Raw genomic sequence first — 21,020 nt, 5'->3', positions numbered from 1 at the left:
TGTTTAGTCTGGAGAAGAGGAGATTGAGGGGAGATCTTATTAACATTTATAAATATCTAAAGGGTGGGTGTCAGGAGGTTGGGACATCCCTTTTTTCTGTAGTAGCTAGCAACAGGACAAGGGGTAATGGGATGAAGCTGAAACACAAAAAGTTCCACTTAAACATAAGAAAAAACTATTTCACTGTGAGGGTGACGGAGCAGTGGCATGGGCTGTCCAGAGGGGTTGTGGAGTCTCCTTCCTTGGAGGTCTTCAAGACTCATCTGGACATGTTCCTGTGTGACCTGATCTAGGTGATCCTGCTTCTGCAGGGGGATTGGACAAGATGATCTCTAAAGGTCCCTTCCAACCCCTACCATTCTATGATTCTGTGATACCCCAGTCACAACCTAGGTGCAGGGCCTTGTAATTGGCCTTGTTTAATTTCATGAGATTGCCACGGGTCCACTCCTGAAGTCTGTCAAGGCCCTTCTAGATGGCATCTTATCCCTCAAGTGAATCAGCTGCACCACTCAGCTTGGTGCCATCTGCAAACTTACTGAGAGTGCACCCAGTCCTACTGTCTGTATCATTGATGAAAACACTGAATAGTATTGGGTCCTAGTACAGACCCTTGAGGGTTATTACTGCCCAATTTAAGGGACAAGAACAGAGCATATAAAAGTCTTTTTAAAAGATAATTAAAACTTTATTCAGCAAAGACTTTCCAGTTGCTTTATACTGTATAGTATAGCTACCAATGAAACTTATCATCACCCAGTGCTTTTCAGTGAGAGTATGTTCTGCGTGCACCCAGTCAACTTAGACATCATCATATCAGGTTACCTTTTCCCTGAGGCAGAACTCTTTCAGCTGTCCCTTTGAAAGACAACCTTTTTTGGTGATGTTTTGGTGTTATCAGTCTGGTCTGCAAGTGATTGCATAGAGTACAAAAAAAATATGCAATTCTTTCTTTGTCGACTGAACCTCCTGGACATACCTATGTGCAGAAGAAACATTATAGTGGGTTTGTGTGGTCTGGTTTTAGTTGGGGGGTTAGCTACAGGGATAGCTTCTTTTAAAAAAAGACGCTTTCCATGTATCTGATAGGGCCAGTGCGAGTCGGCTCTGAGATGGATCTGCTGCTGACCAAGGCCGAGCCAATTAAAGATGGAGATAATGCCTCTGGGATTAACATACTGGAGAAGGGGAAAAAGTTGCTCTGCAGGTGCTAAACTACAGCAACAGCAGAAGAGAGTGAGAGTGTGAGAACAACTTCCCTGCAGAGACCAAGGTCAGTGGAGAAAGAGGAGGAGGAGGAAGTGCTTCAGCTGCCAGAGCAGATTCCCTTGCAGCCTGTGGTGCAGCCCATAGTGAGGCAGGGCTGTCCCCCTGCAGTCCATGGAGATCCACAGTGGAGCAGAGATCCACTCACAGCCCAGGCAGGACCCAGCGCTGGAGCAGATGGATGCCTGAGGGAGGCTGTGAGCGATGGGAAATCCACACTGAAGCAAGTTCCTGGTAGGACCTGGGAACCCATGGAGAGAGGAGCCTACACCAGAGCAGATTTGCTAGCAGAACTTGTGACCCCGTGTGGGACCCACCGTGGTGCAGTCTGTTCGTGAAGGACCATTTCTGCTGTGGATGAGACCCACTCTGGGGCAGTTTGTGAAGAACCGTAGCCTGTGGGGAAGACCATATTGGAGTAATGAACTGACCACAACCCCCATCCTCTATTCTCTGCTGGCAGGGAGGAGGGAGAGTCCCAGGAAAAATGAGGGGTGAGGGGAGGTGTTTTATAATTCAGTTTTTATTTCTCATTTCCCTGCTGTGTTTTGATTGTTCATGAAAAAATCAAACCATTTCTCCCCATGTTGAGTCTGTTTTGCTCATGATGGTAATTGTTGAGTGAGCTCCCTGTCCTTATCTCAGCTTGTGAATCTTTTGTTATATTTCTTTCTACACTGTCCAATTGAGGAGCAATAGGACAACTTGGTGAACACCTGGCACCCAGGCAGAGCTAAATCATCACAGAGTTTAAACACAATTCCTGAGCATTCAGGTATCTTCTTCTATTCAAAAGATATTTTTTCCTTAATTTATGTGAAGTTACTCTTAATTAATATTTTATATTACCATCTATTCTGAAGCAAGGATATCGGTTTTCAGGTTTTTTTTTTTCAGTTTTACATTACTTTCTTGCTCTAGTTGCATTTGCATGGTTATAGAAGACAAGTGTGATCCCTGTCTAAGCTCTGTTAATAAGGTAGTTTATTCTGTGCATCAGTTTTTATATCACTTAATACAGGGACAAAAAAATCACAGAGCCTCAGAATCCTCATATGAAAGACGTTGTATTATTCATTAAGGGAAAATTGCCAATTAAAGTATATTACAAATGGCTGCACTCTAAATAGTGTTTATTCTACCTATTGACAGAGATTTTGCTCGCCAGCTCAGAGTAAATAGATTCTTTACAATTGGTGAATCTGACTGAAAATGGTCTGAAGTATTCTACTCATTAGAGGTACCGCAGTCTGTTTTCTCATTTTCTTCTCTTTGCGGGATTTATTGCGATGAAGCTGAATGTATTTCTGTAGTTTAAAAAGTCAATTACGACAGCCACTAGCACACCAAGATGTTGTGATGAGGTTAGGTTCCTTCGCCTCAGGCTCTAGAACCTGTTTCCCATTGTCACATGGTGCAGCAGATGCAGATGTTCCACACAAGACATCCCGGTTTTGAGCTTCTACTGCGCAGATGAAAGCCTGATTGTACCATTCCCTTGAGCTGATAATAAGCTTTGCGTTCTGTGCCTGCTGTGGGTACTGATCTCATGCACTATAACCACAAAAAGCAGCAACGCCCCTTGAAAATCCAACACAAAACTCTTGGGACTTGTTCTGAAATATTCCATGCTTCGATAATTGGGTTTATTCACTGCACAACAGAACTAAATAGGCCTTGCTTATTAGTGCCTTCTGGTACTGTACTGGCTCAAAAATAGCCCTATAAAATAAATGTTTCAATTCCTGGAACACAACTTTTCACTTTGCTGTCAAAACTAGCAACGTGTAGCTTGGAAGCATGTGTCCTTAAGTAGCTTTATGTGCACAAAACATTGTTGTTCATAGCCATATGTATTTTTAGTACCAGGTCCTAACATTTTGTAAGACCTGAAGATAATTAATGACTCCTCTTTATAGTACTGTAATATTTTCATTGGCGTCACCCAGTAGAAGGTATTTGCTGCAACATGTTATTAAGTTTTAAATATTGTAGAGCAAGGACTGCAAGCTGTGCTACGTGTGACTGCAGAAAAGTGGCTTTAGAAAACTGTTCCATAACACCTAGAGTCCAGGTTGTCTCCTTGGTCTTGGTGGGACAAAGCAAAGGACTGGGAATTGCTCCAAACCTTTCTCTTTTTTCGTCCCAGTGCCTGTATAAGTAATGATATCGAATGAGTGAAAAATATTTTAAACATGGGTTGTCAAAGGGTTTAAATATCTATTTGGCAAAGGAACAGCTGCACAACTCCACTGCCCAGTCAGGAGTTTCTGGTTCTGGGTTAATCTTTGCTGAGGATATCTAGTGTGAAGTATTTTAACAAAGCAAAGTCTTTCATTTAAAATGCTTTTAAAAGAGTTTTTAGATTATATTTGAATATGCATTTTTTTAATGGTTTGGGGACCTTTGTGGTGGCTAGCATAACAGAAGCCCCCCAAAAAACAGAATCAATGGGCATGTAAATACATCTTGTGAAATTTGGAAGTAATTATAAACCACAGAGAGAAAATATTACAGTGAGTTTCACTGCAACAGCCTGAACATTTCTGCTCACGATGTGATTAGGGGGGTAATAAGTTACAGTGTCAGTTGAAGCCTCAAACCACTTGAATTTTATTTGATTCATTAGTGGTGTATTAAAGTGAGAAATGTATTTTGGTATTGAAATATACACTGGGTAGCTATAACAAGTATGCCAATGCCATATGTAATGAATAACTGTAATGTTTTATAGCCTACAGATGAAAAATACTTGTGGCTATTATATGGAAACAGAGATGAAAAGAGATTTTAAAAGTATCTGGGGTTTTTGACAAAAGATATGTCAATACAAAATTTTTAATTAACAGTGTTGGAAAATCCTAATTTGCCTGAATTGATAACCATAAATTGAAATTTGTGACAGTGCCATCTAACTTGCACTAAATCTCTCGTGACATTTGTTTGAAATACATGAATGTTCAGACATATTATTATTTATGCAATAGGATGTCAGGGTTTCTGAGTGTTACAATTTTTTAGATAAATTCTCTAAAGCTTGCAAAGTGAGGGAAAGCAGCTTTTTGCAAGCTTTTCTGAATTTGTGAAGTAAAGTATTTATTTGGCTTATGAAGTCAAAGTAAGAGGAATAAAATAAGGCAACAGTGTTAATACAAGAGTAGTAACTGTTGATGTTGCTAATACTGTTTTGTTTGGGGGAAAAAAAAAAAAGTTTTTTAAATGACTTTTTCTTCCCACCGTTTATGCTGGTTTGTTTACCACAAAACCCTCAGAACAAGGGCAGACAGATTTTGAAAGGCACTCTGTGTGTAATTTCTATTTGTAAACATTATGATTCTGTATTTAAATACAGTGTTTACAATCACATCCAAGGAGGCAGCAGGCAGTTTGCATGTGTGAACTCCTCTTATTCACACAATCAGGGTTTTGGGGAAGATAAATTTGCTTTACCTGTCAGTGACCAGGACCTCAGTTTCCTGATTTTCATCAAAAGAGTATTTCTTTGCTCTGGATTTTTTAGGAGGGAGAGGCAGCAGGGTAGGGGTGAGTGTCTGAAATGGGATGTGACTTTTAGACATTGTTTCTATTTGTGGAGTTTCTACTGTGGTAGCAAAGCAAGCCATAGCTCTGGATTGGCATACCACTAGAAGTTTAAAAAAACCAGCAAGAACAAACTACAATAAATAGCATAAAGTTAACCTTGAAGCCAGACCGGTTACCTGTCTTTCAGTTTATGAATTCTTTTTCTTGTGTCTAGTGCTATTCAGTTTAACTATACCTCTTCAGAGAAAATATTCATGTAATAGTGTACCAATATTTTTTAAACTAGTAGTAAAACTTAAGTCCTAAACCCCACAGTGATCCCTATTGGTGATAAAATTACTTTAAAATAAATGTAAAAGTGCAAATGAAAATAAAAATAGAAATGTTCTTTAAACAGAGAATATTAGTATGAAGGAACATAATGGGAAATTTTGTCAAACAAGTCAATAGACTTCCCAAATTATTGTACTCTCTTATTTGACACCAGAACTGGCATTTTAGTTATGAACTTCAGAAAATTGTGTTTAAATGGTTCTGTGCAATCTCAGACCCCCACTGAATTGATAGCAACAGAAGTCAAGCATCAAGTTTGGTTGATATTTTTACATGATTCTGAAATATTGTAGTAATGAAAAAACCTTGATCAAAGGTTGGTGGTTGCAGGGTCTAGACCACTATCCACTGCTTTTTTGATTTTAAAGGCATGGGGGCATGGTTTATTGATCATTTGAGGATAGTTTTAGAATATGTTTCCTAACGTGGTAACCTGAAAACAGTTTCAAAGTAGGTCAACATAAATTTGAATGTACAGTTGCACACAATAAACTTTTAACAAGACTCACTAAAAATAGATTATAAAATGGCAAACACAACAGTGTGCACATTCTGTGTGCTTATAGGTGGTTCATAAATGCTCTTTTTTGAGGATTTCAACATATTGAAGTCAGTGGGAGTTTTATCACTGGCATCGCTGTGATAAAACATCACTGGATCGACTCTTGAATGCACTAGATTGATCCTTCACTTCTGAAGAAAGTTGACTGTTGGTCATAGCTTCTCTGTGGTTGGGTTGAATATACCTACTTTGGTAAAGAAACATTTTAATCACTTTGATATCTTTAGGAAAAGCTAAGTAATGTATCTTGTAACGGAAACAGTGCTCGCCCATTAAATACGGCTGAGTTGACTACTTCATTGTGTCTTGATGTACTTCAAGATCAGTTGTGGACCCTGTGGTATCTCTGTTACACTAGAGTATCTCTTGACATGAGGTAAAACCTACAGGAAATTTCTGTGTCACATTTGCCACATTTCTAAGGGGCATTGGTTGGCATGGCTGAGTGCCGTCAGGTGGGTGAGGGGGATGTTCTCCAGAGCACAGCTCCAGTCTTCCATATGCTATACATTTAGCCTTAAATACAACATTTCTGTGTTTTAAGGTAACTGCACTAACTTCATAGTGTTGCCTGGGGGAGAAAGAAATGCTTTCATGTAAAGATTGTCACCAGTGATAGCTGAATGTAGCTGGCCTTATTAAGCAAAGTTCCTGGAGGTGTTTACATGTCTATGTAGCTGTAAAATAGCCTTTCTTCAAGCTGTTTTGGTTTTTTTGTTTTGGTTTTTTACCCTTTTTCTCTCAGTTCTATGTTTAAAGCTAAAATATATATTGTTCTATGTGAGCTTTTGTCTAGAGAAAGATTAAGGTTACTCACGTGGTTAGTTCAGTTGTTTTCAGTGTGTCTACTTGAACTAGTAAAATAAAACCAAATTTAATTTAAAATCCTTTTACTAACTGTCAGGAAAGAGTACTCGTTGACCGTAATAATGTCTTAGCTGAGTACTACAAGTCATATATAAATGATACACATTTTTTAGTCATTAAGTCACATTAAGCTGTACTAAGTTTTGCCCTCAGAACAAGTAGTCTCTTGCAAATGCATCTATCTCTTAAGTATGCAGAGGACATGAAAGGAAAATTGTGTTTTACCCTATTATCTAAGAAATTGCAAAGCTATGAAAAAAAGATTACCATTAATAAAAAAAAAATTCTTCAAAAGGCTATGCATATAGTTGTGAGAAAACAACAACTTTCTCTTCCAGTATATACAATTGACAAGTATATTAATTTTTTTAAAGATTATTTTGAAGGCATCAAGACCAGTAAAAGTGCAGAAACTGTGGCAAGAATACTTATGCACACTGTTGTGACTCCATATGATCTGACAGAGGAACTCTTTTTCTTCTTAATACATGAAGTGGTATATTTAAATCTTTCTCAGGCGGATAGATTTCTGCAACATTGTCACAAGCAGAACCATTCCTTATTTTGATCATATTTCAGTTATTTAAACAGTAGTACAACTTGAAGCGTCTCCACCATGCCTCTGCATTAGAAAAAAATCAGGACGTTTTTCTGTTTACACTATTACACCCAAAGCGATGTTTGCACAGAATACCTAACTGACTGTTGAAGTGATTAGTACAGATACGTTCCTTATTCACCTGTGAATAACCAGTAAAGACACGCAGCTGTCTGGCATGTGTTCCTGCAACATTCTCAGATTCTCAACCAAGAGCTAGCACATGCAGCCAAAGAGTATATCCTCCTCTGTCCAGTCAGAGTTGCCAGCGAGGCTGCAGTCAGCAGTGATATTGTTATGACTTGGAACATTTGTCCACGAAGAAGTGAATTTATAAAAATTCTGTTCATTAGATACAGACCACTAAGGAGCCCCCAAGTCCAAACAATTTGGACAGAAGCCTTCGAGGCTAGCACTAGACCACAAACCACAAGATGAACATTTCTGTATCGCATAGCCATTTGCTCCAGCTGTTTACTTTGAACACACAAGACTTAAACAAGCATGATTAGGATAATAGAGATATGCAGTAACACATGATAAAGCTAAGTAATATAACACTGGTTTTAATAAATTAAGCTATATGTGATTTGACGACACCAAACTGGATGAGTGTGTAGACCTGCTTGAGGGCAGGAAGGCTCTTCAGAGGGACTTGGACTGGCTGGAGTAATGGTGCAAGGCCAATTGCATGAGATTCAACAAGGCCAAGCACCAGGTCATGCACCTGGGCCACAACAACCCCAGGCAACACTATAGGTTGTGAGATGTGTGGCTGGTAAGCTGTCCAGCAGAAAAGGACCTGGGGATGTTGACTGACATCTGGCTGAACATGAGCCATCAATGTGCCCAGGTGGCCAAGAAGGCCAATGGCATCCTGATCTGTGTCAGGAATAATGTTGTCAGCAGGACCAAGGAGGTGATTGTCCCCCTGTACTTGGCACCGATGAGGCCGCACCTCAAATACTGTGTCTAGTCCTGGGCTATTCACTACAAGAAAGACGGTGAGGTGCTGGAGCATGTCCAGAGACAGGCAACAAAGCTGGTGAAGGGTCTGAAAACAAGTCTTAAGAGGAGTGGCTGAGGGAGCTGGGGATGTTTAGCCAGGAGCAGAGGAGGTTGAGAAGAGATACGATCACTCACTGCAACTGTCTGAAAGGGGGTTGTAGTGAGGCGGGCGTTAATCTCTTCTCTCCAGTAATAGAACACAAGGAAGTGGGTTCAGGTTGCACCAGGGGAGGTCTAGATTGGACATTAGGAAGAACTTTTTTGCTGAGAGAGTTGTTAAGCATTGGAAGGGGCTGCCCAGGGAGATGGTAGAAATATTTAAAAGACACATAGATGAGGTGCTGAGGGATATAGTTTAGTTTGGTGATGGGCTTGGCAGTGTGAGGTTAGTGGTTGAACTCAATGATCTTTAAAAGTCTTTTGCAACCGTAATGATTGTATGATTCCATATAGATTTTGCACTGTGGATTTCATCATGACTAAGGCAGTGTTCTGTGGTTCTCTTTCTGGTGGTAGCTGTGACTCAAAAAATTTAATGCACACAACCAGTCGCATTACAAGTGAATAAACAATGGTGAGAGAAGGTATAACAGGCAGCTTAAGCAAGGAGATGAGCTAGAACTGAAAATGGGAAAGAAAATAACCCAAATGTAATTTTTATCATGCAAGAAACATCTGTGTGAGTAAAGATTCCAAGCTGTTGTTGCAAAGGAAACTATAATGGCAATTTCAACTGTTGTTGGTATTATATCTTGACGCAGGAAACATAAGGTCGTGGTCATAAAAAACTCAGGCCTTATACATGTGAAGTTTGATTCTTTTATGAGAGAGTCATTGATTAAGAGTTACAGATTAGAATTCTGGTTCTCCCTTACTAATTAGAAATTTTGATTCTTCATTAGACAAGGAATCATTTTTAGAGTAGATCATGTGTGAGGCCTACAGCAGGGGAAGTGGCATGTGAAACCTTAAGAGAGATTTTTTGGAATTCTAAGGTGAAGAATACTTTCTCAAGCAGAAACCTGCACACCAATTGTTTGCCTTCTCATCCTGAGAGAGTAGGATGAAGACTTCTTCCACCTATACACTTTTATTATGGCTTTCAAATGATGAGCATTCTTCCTTTCTTCAATCAATTTTGCCATCATCCTCCCAGGACCACTTTACACCTTTCAGTCCTAATGCTTTTGAATAAAGGGTTGAAAAGGTAACAGGTTTTTAATCATAAGTCCTGATTCTGGGAGCACAGTGGAAGTCTGTGTACTGAAAAGAATATAGCTGCAGTTGTCCCAAATAAGTTTCCGTTTACTGAAAAACTCATTAGAATGACTCATTCTTATAGTGAAGTCTGTGACATAACCAGTTTCCAGGACTGTTGTAGCAAGTTCACTTGGTAATTCCAGGGGACTGTTTTAGCAAGTTTGCTTGATAACTCCAGATCTGAGTGTAAGAAAATTCCAGGAACCTCAACACAGAAAACTCAATCCTATTTAAGCCCATTTCTAACCTCAGCTCCAAAGGCTCTCCCTAAAGATCCTAAGAGAAAATTTTCCTGATAGAAAATGAGAAATTACTGTATATTTTATCTTCTGTTCACCCTGTCACGAGTCCAAATAAGTCCAACACCTCAGTCCAAATAAGTCCAACACCTCAGTCCAACATCTCAGTGATCTTCTGAGGAAGTAAAAGATTACATTACCAGGTCTCAGTCTCACATAAACACTCCCTAAGAATCTACCAGATCTGTTCATTTTGACTGGTCAGTCAAGAGGTCTAAGTTGCTCAGTCCTCACAGATACTGCAAGTAAAATTGCCTTTAAATGATGTTTTCTTCTAATAAGTCAGAATGTGGCCTGTAATGAGTGCAATCAGTCTCAGTAAAAAGTTGAGACATTTTAAGTTTTCTTTCACCTTGGACCTATGGCTGGTATCCATATTTAAAGTAAGGAAATAATTTCAAATGAAGAGCAAATGTGGTGAAGATATGACTGTTTGCCAGTAATTTCCAAGTATGTTTTCTTCTGTTTACCAGAGGTCTGGAGAAATAAGGCAGCCTCTTAACTAAATTGACTAAATAAAGGGAATCTGCTTTTGAAGTATATGGATTTCAGAATCAAATTTCCTTTTTCTGTGACTGTTGGCTTTATAGGCTTGTTTACTTGGGAGGAAATGACTTGTTTTATAATGTGTTTAACATCATGTTAGTAAATCTGTGCCATAATATAGAGTTGTTTCCTTGTGTAAGCAAGCATTTCACATGTAAGCATGTGTGAATCTCTCACTGAAATGAGGGGAGTCTGTATTCAAGCCTTTTCCTCTGTTTACAGAATGGACAGAAAAGCAGGCTTCTTGGTTACAGAGCAGTATTGTGTGTTTGAGATGTGTCCCTCTGTAAATACTAACTTCTTTAAATTGTATTCTCATTGCCTTCCCTTATTAATATTTTGGGACACTTTTACAAGTGGCTTATGTGTGGAAACAAGTGTCTCTCAAAAGTCACTTAAGGAAATCTCAGAATTGAACCCCTTCAGAGAAAAACCCCACAATATTATTCTTGTTGTATAAGGTTTCAAAATTTCCAGGCTTCAATTTAAACTGCCTGTAGACAGGATTATTAAATATTACAGTCTTGAACAAATCAAACCTCTTTATAGGCAGTTGGATAAATCATTTCCATATAGGTGAAAGATCCAACGACTAGTGGTTATACAGAAAATCAGCTTCCAGAGGAATAGAGAATGTGCAGTCATTGAAAAATATTACTGCCTTGCTTAGAGTATTGATAATAATCAGAAAATATATGTGTACATATATTAGAAATAATCCTGTATAAATCATTCTCAATTACTGAAATGGCTGACTGCTGCAGAATATCTTTACAGTAATATTTCTTAAAGTAAGATAAGGTAGAGATCTTTTTTGAATAACACTTAAAAAAAATTATTACATTAAATCATCATTCCATCATCATAAAATGAAGGAGATGTTAGTTGAAGTTCACCTCATCCATTCATCACTAATACATTGCACATGATTTTTTAATTTTTTTTCATCATTTCTGATGGGGAGCTGGAGTTGTAATAATTTTTATATAAGTGATAAAATCAACATATCAAATGGATTTCAAATCCAAAGCTTTCAGTATACTGCATCCATTTATGACAAGTTTTTCTACTCTGTTTGAGCTGATCTGGTTTAGCCTCATCTACCTCTCTCACCTGCATTGCCTCTAAGATTTACACAGAAACTAAGAAGTCAGTCCCATTTTAAAGAATGTTTTCTTCCCTGTTACACCTTCTAATGCTTCCAGCTGCTATGGGGTTTCTATGCTATCTGTCTGAACTCAGTCACCCATTCTACTCCACTGTTGTGTGTCATAGTTTTTGCTTAACTTAGAAAAGATATAATGGTAAATTATAGCTGTTATGAGTAAGGGGGAATGTTGTGCAATTAAAAAGTAGCTACATTTTTAAAAATAAATGGCAGTCCTGGGGAAGCAAAAAAGGAAAGGCAAATTAGAAGTAACATGGGAATAGTATCGCTTGGCAAGTTGCAAGGTTGGAGGTCATAATGGAGGATCTCAGGACAGTTGGTTATTTTTTTTTTTTGTAGCATTTTTCATTTCTGTTAAAATATGGCTACAAATCCTGCTTGATGTAAACCGTAAAGGCAAATCAGGCTGATAAATATTTTATCTTATTTAAACTATACAGTCCATTTCTGGTGGTATGAAAGAGCTGAAACTACAGTTAGTGGTATTACTTTAAAAGAAAAAGGAAATAAAATATGTGACAAAAGGGAATCAAACTCATAGATGTGTAATAGGAGGCAAATGATTGTTTCTGGTGCTGAACAAGGAAAGCCTTCTGTGAGAGGTTTTATGTAATTTTGTTCAGCTGAACAAAGTGGAGAATACTTAACAAAATTGCCATTTTTAAAATCTCATTGTGAATACTCAGCATGCTGTGATCATACACTGTGTAATGGTGTTTGCAATGAATAAATTGCTGTAGATACTATAATATAAATAACTGGTTTGTGCATTAAGAAGCATTTCTTGTCATTATGGTTTCTATCTCAGGAATGCTCTGAAGACAGGACTTTAGAGAATAAAAGCATCAAAGTACTCCTTGAATAATACCAGTCTGCTAAAGTGCTTAGATACTTTTAATACTTTTTATTGGTATTATTTAAAGGTGAATAACAAAATCAACTAAATGATATTCACTTTGATCATAATGAATTTGTTATTTTTACTGGGGCCAAAACTTATTAATTTTAAGCCAAACAGAGTTTCAGCAGATTCAACTAATATTTTTTAATAGCTCCAGTTACAAGTGGGCAGAGAAAAAAGGATTGGACTCATTCTTTCAGCACTCAGGCGAGATGTGCTGTAGGTTTGCTACAAGAAAGTGGCAGGAAGCCCCAAAGGTAACCTACATATCACTTCAGGTGATATAGGGACCTCTAGAAACACCTTTCTAAAACTAGCGAAGATTCACAGTTGAATGATGTCATACCATACTGATCTCAGTTTCTGTCAATAAGCATTAGGAAGCAATATCTTGAGTTGTCCTGTAATACATTGCTGCTTCTTTGACAGCTCATTAGGATCAGTTTTCCTATATATTATTCTAGTTGCATTTACCACAAACATATTGATTCCAAAGTGTAGATGAAAAGAGTAACCTTCTTCAATAAAGCACTTGATAAAGCAGGATATAACCACTTTGAAGGAATTGCTGCATGAGTTAGAAAAATGTCTTAATATCCTCTGTCTCTCACTGTTTTCCTAAAAGTACTTTTTGTTTTAAAGTTTCTTATGGAAAGATAGTCTCAATCAGAAAACTGGAAGATCTGGAAGAAAGCCTGATCCAAATTTTTTAGCTGTAATTTTTGTCTTGCTTTAATGGTAACTAAGTGATGGAAGGGAATTATCTAAAGTTTCTGTTTCTTCCAAAGCCTTTCTCATTGCTAAATGCCCAGTCACTTCACTCTCAGTTTCCATTATGAATAATTAAGTTTAAACAAAGATACCTATAAAAAAATCATGCATACTTCATCTAATTATGTTGATATTCCAACACACATAAGACATAAATGCACAGTGATATTGAAGGGTGGTTGAAAATACTGGATCTAGCATGGACCTAAATTTGAATGTTAGGTCATGGAAACCCAAGGTTTTTCACTATATATAGTGTCTAATTAAAGTAAAATGAACAACTCTTTTTAAATGTATTGATATTGTTAATTTCCTTAGAATAATTCAGATTTCTTGGGCCTCAAATTTAACGCTGAAAGTTTTCTAACTTTGTCCTTGATAATAACAAGTCAGAGCAAACAGCATCTTCCAATATTGTTATAGTGGTACTTTTTGCACCATCAGGATGAAGGAATTGAGATGAGGGTATTTTTTTTAAATTAAAAGAAAAAACAAAGGAAATAAGGTTTAGGAGTTTTCAGCAGATTTTCAGGGGGAAAAAAAAAAGAAATGAAGAAAAGAACTATGTATTCCAAAGGTACAGATCTAGGAAGGGTTTCTTTCCTGATGAGAGTTAAGTCATCAATATTATAGCCAAAGCACTTATCTCTAATTCTGGAGGGGTTCATTTCTTTAATTGTTCTTTGATTTTACTACTTGGAGACTAGCCTGATAATTATATTCATAGCAGAGGTGTTATTAACCATACAACTGTGCCCATTGCCACAGGCAGTCTCAATGCTCGCTGCTATCTCTGTTTTTGTTCTGTAGAAATGTATTCCTTTGGCTGCTGTGGCAACTGTTTATTACATACATTTATAAAAGTACCTATTGATATCACTGTAGCATCTGGGTAGGCAGCTGTGACTCCCTTTCCCTTCCCTATGCTGCTGTTGCTGCATCACTCGCTCTGCTTGCTCTTCATTTTCTGCGCCTCAGAAGAAGGGCATCAGGGAAGGAAAGAAACAAAATTAGTAACTGCTGTACTGTAATAAAATCCACTGCACCATTTTCCACTCTCTCCTCCTTTCTGGAGAAAGATGAAAAATAGTGGGATGTTGATGAGAGAAAAAAAAAAGGGGGGGGGGGGATGTTGGAGAGGGCCCTGCATGGACTTGAAGAGAGGAAGGTTCCACAATGAAAAAGGAGCAATGAATTATCACCGTATAGAAATATCACCATGTTTTAGAGAAACTACCCTCAAACAGGACTGCAAGAAAAAGTGTTGTATGTCTTATAAATGGAGATGATTCTGTGATTAGCTTCTCTCCTTAGAGAGAAATCTCTTAAATAGTAAAGTCAAGGCTCTGTGTAATGAAATGGAAAGGAAGAGAACTTGAGTGTATCCTTCTTTCTTCTGTTGTCATACATTACCAAAGATAGCTGAGAGGGTCTGCCTACTTCTTGGACTGCACCTAGTACAGGAATACCCCAGTTCTGATGTGTGCTTCTGTGTGCTAAGACAATTCAGATTAGATAATGCAGTGTTAAGAATGAATTGCCATAGTAAATGCCATGGAAAGTGAGTTCATGGATAAAGTTAGTATAATACCTTGATCCTACTTTGTTCTGACCTGCTATAAAGGCTGAGGATAAACATCAACTTAAACTCACCTAGTCCAGAAGAATCTTTCCATTTCTTCCTGAGTCCTTAGGAATGGGAAGGCCTCCCAGACATCTCACTTTCCTATTTTATTTGGCCTGATTGCTTTCCCACACACAACCTTAGCATGTCGGAACTGGAAGGCAATTTAATTTACAAATCTTTTTCTTCTTTGGGTGATAGACTTTCCCTTGTGTTAAAGAGCACAGTTACACTTTAAATGTGGATACCAGCAAGATCCAGACACCAAAAATAGGAGGGAAGAAATTGAAGTGTTCCTCATTTTCTACAGTATGAGGTTATGCTTCTCCCAGTTATAGGTGCTGGGGAAGCAGGGGATCCCTCATCAAGAAAATAATAAAAACATTTTGACTATTCTATTATACTGCTTGATAAACATGGGATACTGCTGTTTCTTTAAATGTTTGCATTTTTACTTTTTGGGAGTTATCCTCTGTAATTTGAGTAAATTTGTATACCAATCATGGCTTGATAAAACTAAAAATGAATTGTACTTTCTTAACTTTCCCAGACGGGTTTTCATCTGGTATGTTTCATAGATGCTGTTGTTTTCACACAGCTCTCTTAATACCTCATTTTAAATTTAATATTTCAGGATATTCTAAGTGTGGGGAAAGCTTGGTGTTTATAATGGAATGTACTGGACAAGCAGTTTTTAGCAGCACTGCTTTCAAGTGACTGCCTGCCTAAAACATGTTGAGGGAATAGAAAATAATCTGTGGATTAAGCATATTTAAAGCAAAATGAATTCAGTTACAGTAGCATCCTATTTTGCTACTAAGTGTAACTATGTGCCTGCATTTCACCTGCAAGTATGTATGTGGGAAGCAGTGGCAAAGGATAGTGAAATGCAAAGGAGACTGTTTTATCTTTTGACTTCTTTGTCCTGAATTTCCTAATCCCATAATGATGTCATTCTGGAAGAAGAAAAAGGCAGACTCCATGTCCACCCACTCCAGCTCATCCAGTGAGCAAAGCCTCCCCAAGCGGGAGGCAATATTCTGTGCAGTGTCTCCTCAGCTATAGGGGAATAATGACAGTAGAGCGCTAACCCTTGACAAGACATTGATAATTTCAAATCTCCAGGGCCTTTATGCTCAGCTGCAGCTCCTCGGTCCTGTGTTACAAATTACACCTGGGAGATAACGCTGGAAACATGGAGAGTACCAGCTCCAGAATGCCAGCACAGACTCTTGCTGGGCTCTTTGATTTCCTCATCCTGCCGGTTCACTAGGGTTTCAGCACTGGGGCTCTCTGGGAGCCCATGCTACTGGTCTGATAGCAGACCTGCCCCTCTCCTAATCGTTGTATCCTTATAGCTCATCCAGTTTCACCTGGAGCTGCCAAAGCCACTGTTGTTTCATCCCTGAAGCTGACCAATTGAGCAGGAAGTTAGTAGCAGGCAGCATGCATATGCTCTGGCTCTGGGTCAGTTGAGTTCAAGACAAATTTAGACTGCCCTTTGCTGGGCGGGTGCACATCTGAATCTGTCCTTCCAAAGATAACAGAACTTTGGGCACTGAGATGTTTGGTTTGCATTCTTTGAGATCTGTGGTTTGGTTGCCAGTAACATTAATAGGGCTGGAACATAAATCATACTGAATGTAAAACATTTGGGCTGCAGCATGCCGGGCAGATATCCATGTAGAGAGAAGGGCAATTAAATCCTCTTGCATTGTAAACCTTATAGAATAAGGCTCTGGCTGAGGTCTTGCACATATGGGATTTTTCTCTGGTGAAGCCTGATGAGCTGTCATTCTGGTTGCCAATAAAGTGGGTAAATAAAAGGCTTAACTATTAGGAAAGAAGGAAAACAAAGATAATACACCTGTCAAACTTTTTGTATTATTAATATGCAAGTGAAAAAAAGGTTATGCCTCTGTGTGCTGTTGCCCATAATACCAGCTGTTGCCTGTGCGCATGAATCACTATCTTACATTGGTTGAGCAGTCTCACTGCCAGCAACAGCAGGCAACATCGATAACAGCAGTCTTCCCACACTCTATACAATTCAAGCTATTCTTCAAAATAATAATAATAATACTTAATAAAGCTTCATCTCTCATTTGCAAAGAAAACCTTCAATTAATGCTAATCAGCATCTTCAGAATGTGATCAGGCTGGGCTTGTAGCTGGACGTGCCGAAACATTTCAACTGGCAGATGGGAGTGTTTTCCAACTATTCTAATTAATGGCTGCTCATTTCAAATGTTAATGCAATTAAATAAATAGGAAAAACAAATAAAAATAATATGCGTTATGAAAATGCCACTATCAGTGACATTGCTGTTCAAAAAGTGATCCTCTCTCAAACCCAGCCATCCCCTCCTGGCTAAATAAGGTCTTAAAAAGACTAGGCTTGCTTTTATTGCTTGCTGTTTCCAACTATTTCTCTGGGATCGACATTTGTATCACTTCCACTTTAACCTGCTGGCATCAACTGAGTCATTGCTTCTCCAAGTGTGAGAATGTTTTTCCGTAGAAAATGGGAAAGGATTTCCTTCCCATATTACGGGAGTTTTTTCATGTAAGATTTGGACTGCCTCTGCTTCTTGCCTTTTCTATTTGAACTAATTGCCTGACTTCTTTTTTTTTTAAGGGTTTTACTTTCTGTGAACCTTGTATACCATAGCGCTGATGTAGGACCACATTCGTTTGGGCTTATAAAGAGTTCAATTAGCCCCTTAATGCCTAGTTCAGTCACAATTAAACCTTCCCTGTTGACTCAGGATTGGTCTTTCTAAAGGCAGTGGAGATGTTTTTAATTATTCATTCTCCGGTTTGTTTCTTACAGCAGTCTCAGCTGTGCTTTATTATTCAAAGGTTAATGCAAACTGAGAACTGGGTAAATTAAATTTGTTTGGCAGCTAGCAACCTGATGTATTATAGAAACTGTGAAATATGGATGGCAACACTTATTCTATTGTGACACTTAAAAAGCCAGATTTTATCTGTAAAACAATTGCTAGGTTTGTTACTATGCAGATAGAAAATGAGTGTTCCGTAATGTTATAGACTCTGTAACTCATTTTTGTTAAGAAAGCACGTAGTTTAGAAAGCCAAGAAGCATTAGCAGCTATTATAGAAAATTGATGTAGGTACCGTGACTAATGAAGTACACTGCACAGCACTAAGTCACGCAGTTGTATGCAGGGAATCATGCAGTCAGAAGTTTTAATGAAGGGAGCCCAAGGAATTTCAGGTGAAAGAGGGTTTTATTAACTTTCAGTGAACAAAATGAATAGTTGAGCAGTGAACATGACATGATGTCGTATAATAATTGTATGCCTTGGGTGCATTGTGAGGCATGGAGCATAGCCAAGAGCTTTCATCTGTTCTACACACAGAGTTATTTCACAAACTCCAGGATGCTGTGGAAATCTTTATTTCAAACATAACAAGAATTGTTTCGCAGGAATTGCCTTAAGACAATACCATGCCACTTATTTGAAATATTTACCAGCGCTGCCTGCCTCCGAAAAGTATCTAGAATTCACCATCCCAATTGATCCTACTTAAAATTCAGATCTTGTATCAGCAACTGGTATCAGCAGGCTGTGAACTGAGAAGAAGTCTTCATATTCCTTGAGAGGCCACTCTGTGTAAAATATGTATTTCTATGGATGGGCAGTATGTTTTATGAAAGGAGGCTGTGCTGGCTTTTGTAAGAATCATATATAAGAACTTTTATTAACATTTAATTTCATTTTGTCAGGAATTGACCATGTGGGTGAGAGCTTTTTGTATTTCACATATAGGATTATATTTTCTAAATTTTAAACATTGTTTTTAAACAAGGGCTTTGAATGAACATAATCCAACAATTAAATCAACCTTCTGTTTATATTTTTTAAGATAGTGTAACCATTGCAGAGTAAAGCAGCCTTCTCTACTGGTGACTGATGACCTTAGGTTAGTAACTTAGAAAGTGCAGCTACAAGGTCGTTTGTGCCCTGCTCAGTCTTTAGTACAGTTGGTGCTGTATAATAATGTAATTACACTGCTACTGACTGATGAGGTAGGTGGATGAGGAGGAGGTTAGAGAAAATAGGATGGTTCATGAAGCAAGACAGTGACAAGACATCTCAGCAAAGTCTCTGTATCCTTGCACTGTAAATACTCCACATTTGCCCACTAAAATATTTGAGATAACAGTCAGGAATTTTTCTGTGCTTGTTTGAATATTTTATAATGTGAGTTTAATACTTCTTCCTGGCTGAATATATCACTTCACTGACAGAGCTTAGGACACAAGTTAAATGCTTTATTCACGACTAAATGAATGTGATACACAATTTTACCTTGCAGTGTTGTTGCAAAACCAGCAGTACTACTGGTAGAGTGTAATTGATGCAGTATATTCTTGATTGTATGTGGTCATTATGTTATATTTTTGTTTTCTGTTTTAGTGCTGGACCCAAAGGAGACAACATTTATGAATGGAGGTCAACTATACTGGGGCCTCCAGGGTCTGTATATGAAGGCGGAGTTTTCTTCCTTGACATTACCTTTTCACCGGACTATCCTTTTAAACCACCTAAGGTTAGTAGGAGGACATTAAAAGTCTGATAGGAGTCCTCTCCTTGTGATATTTTTTATGTGTATGTTGGTATATCACGGTAGGATAAAATCTAAAACTTTCAAGGCAATAATGAATATTCAAACTGAGTGTTTTGATGGAAAGAATTTTAATAACTGCACAAAATTTGCCTGCATGTTGCCAGTGTAGCTGGATGGATGTGGATTTATTTAGCAAATGGTTGCATAATTTCCAGCCGTTACTTGTTTGATTTGGATTTGTTTCTAATGTGAAAGCATTTATATTTGAATTGCACCTTTTGTAGCCAGCTGAAGGTACTTAATCTTTCCTGTTGACCCATATCGTTCACCAGGGGTCTATGGCAGTCTGACAAAAATATGCGGCTTTTGCACTACCTCATATAAATTGCTTCTGCAGATTTAAGATACACTGTTGTTCCTGAATTTATAAGTAATTGCTTTACATGAGTTTTCTGGAAGAATGTGGAAACAGAGCAGCAAAGGCAAGAAACTGGAGTAAGAGAGATTTACAGAATTCCTTACAGATTCATTTTCTAATGCTGTCAATAATGCCACTAACCACAAACGTGAAACCATACCAATAATATGAAGGTGGCAGATCCTTACCATGAATGTCAAAGAGGAAAAATCTAGTGATTACAAAGACTGGAAAAAACAGAAATGAGATGAAATGCAGTATCAAAAACCAGTAGCAATAATTGCTGAGGGAGGGTGTTAAAATATGACTTTACTAAGTGATCATAGGATTATTGCAATCCACCCATCTAATGCACCTATTAAAAAAGGCAAATACACTCCTAAGGTACATCCTCTGGCACTGCCTATAGAGATAAGGAGTTACCAATGTCATATACGAGACACTTGTAAGACCTTATCAGGAAGGCTGAGTGCAATTCTTAACACACATGTTCCCTGACAGGAACAGATGCTGAGAAAATTTACCCTGCAGGGCTGTTAATAGAATCAAATCTGTCTTTACGGAACAAAGTGAAAAGAGGTGAATTGTTCACCTTGCCAGTGTGGAGAGTGAGAATTTGGAACAGCTCCCCAGGAAGGGAGCAAATACATTTGCCTTCTTTTTGTCACATTTATGAAAGAGTTTATATGCCATGTTCATCTATAATAGAAGAGGGAGTAGCTGATTCCTATTTGTTTACCGTCAGTGCACTATTGAAAGAGAGATATTTATAAACAAAATTTTAATGCCACAGTAGTAACGTTATAGTAGTTGGCATTGATATGATCAGGAAAAAGTTTTAAAACGTACTTGTCATTCTGTAAATTGGATTTTCCAATTGGCACTGTAAAGATTGGTCATTGTAGCAGTATTAGAGATGGTCTGACTTTGTTTCCCACTCCTAGTGTTCCATTTTAGGGAAACTCTAAGGTCACTGACAAGTCTCATAGGAGTTGTACATCTTGCTGTCTGCTCATTGTCTGATTTAGGTAACTGTGATTACAAAGTGAAGAAATAACTTGAGACTTTGTAACTCCTCCTTCAGTTAATCAAAGCTTTGGGCACACTGAGCTGGTGCGATGCCCTGTCCTGCCTCTATCCTAGCCCAGGCCACTCAAGGCTTCTTACTCACTGTACTTAACAGACTCCTTTTGTTTGCGTTTTTTGCTGAGCTTAGTCTGTTTGTAGTAGTTGTAATGCAAGGATTACATTCAGTCC

At 38.1% G+C, this 21,020-nt stretch overlaps 1 protein-coding gene across 2 annotated transcripts in view; it reads left to right on the top strand.

The window, feature by feature from the left end:
* Positions 1–21,020, top strand: part of UBE2E2 (ubiquitin conjugating enzyme E2 E2) — a 216,196-nt gene that overhangs the window by 160,198 nt on the left and 34,978 nt on the right. For both annotated transcript variants that reach the window (XM_061996571.1, XM_061996570.1), the window contains exon 4: positions 19,195–19,327. In XM_061996571.1, the coding sequence (XP_061852555.1) occupies positions 19,195–19,327 (133 nt within the window). The remainder of the gene's footprint in view (positions 1–19,194; positions 19,328–21,020) is intronic.

Source organism: Colius striatus, chromosome 5 (assembly GCF_028858725.1).
Source record: "Colius striatus isolate bColStr4 chromosome 5, bColStr4.1.hap1, whole genome shotgun sequence".
NCBI lineage: Eukaryota > Metazoa > Chordata > Aves > Coliiformes > Coliidae > Colius > Colius striatus.
The sequence above is the reverse complement of the archived record's forward strand: the minus strand, read 5'-3'. Positions and strand labels throughout refer to the sequence as shown.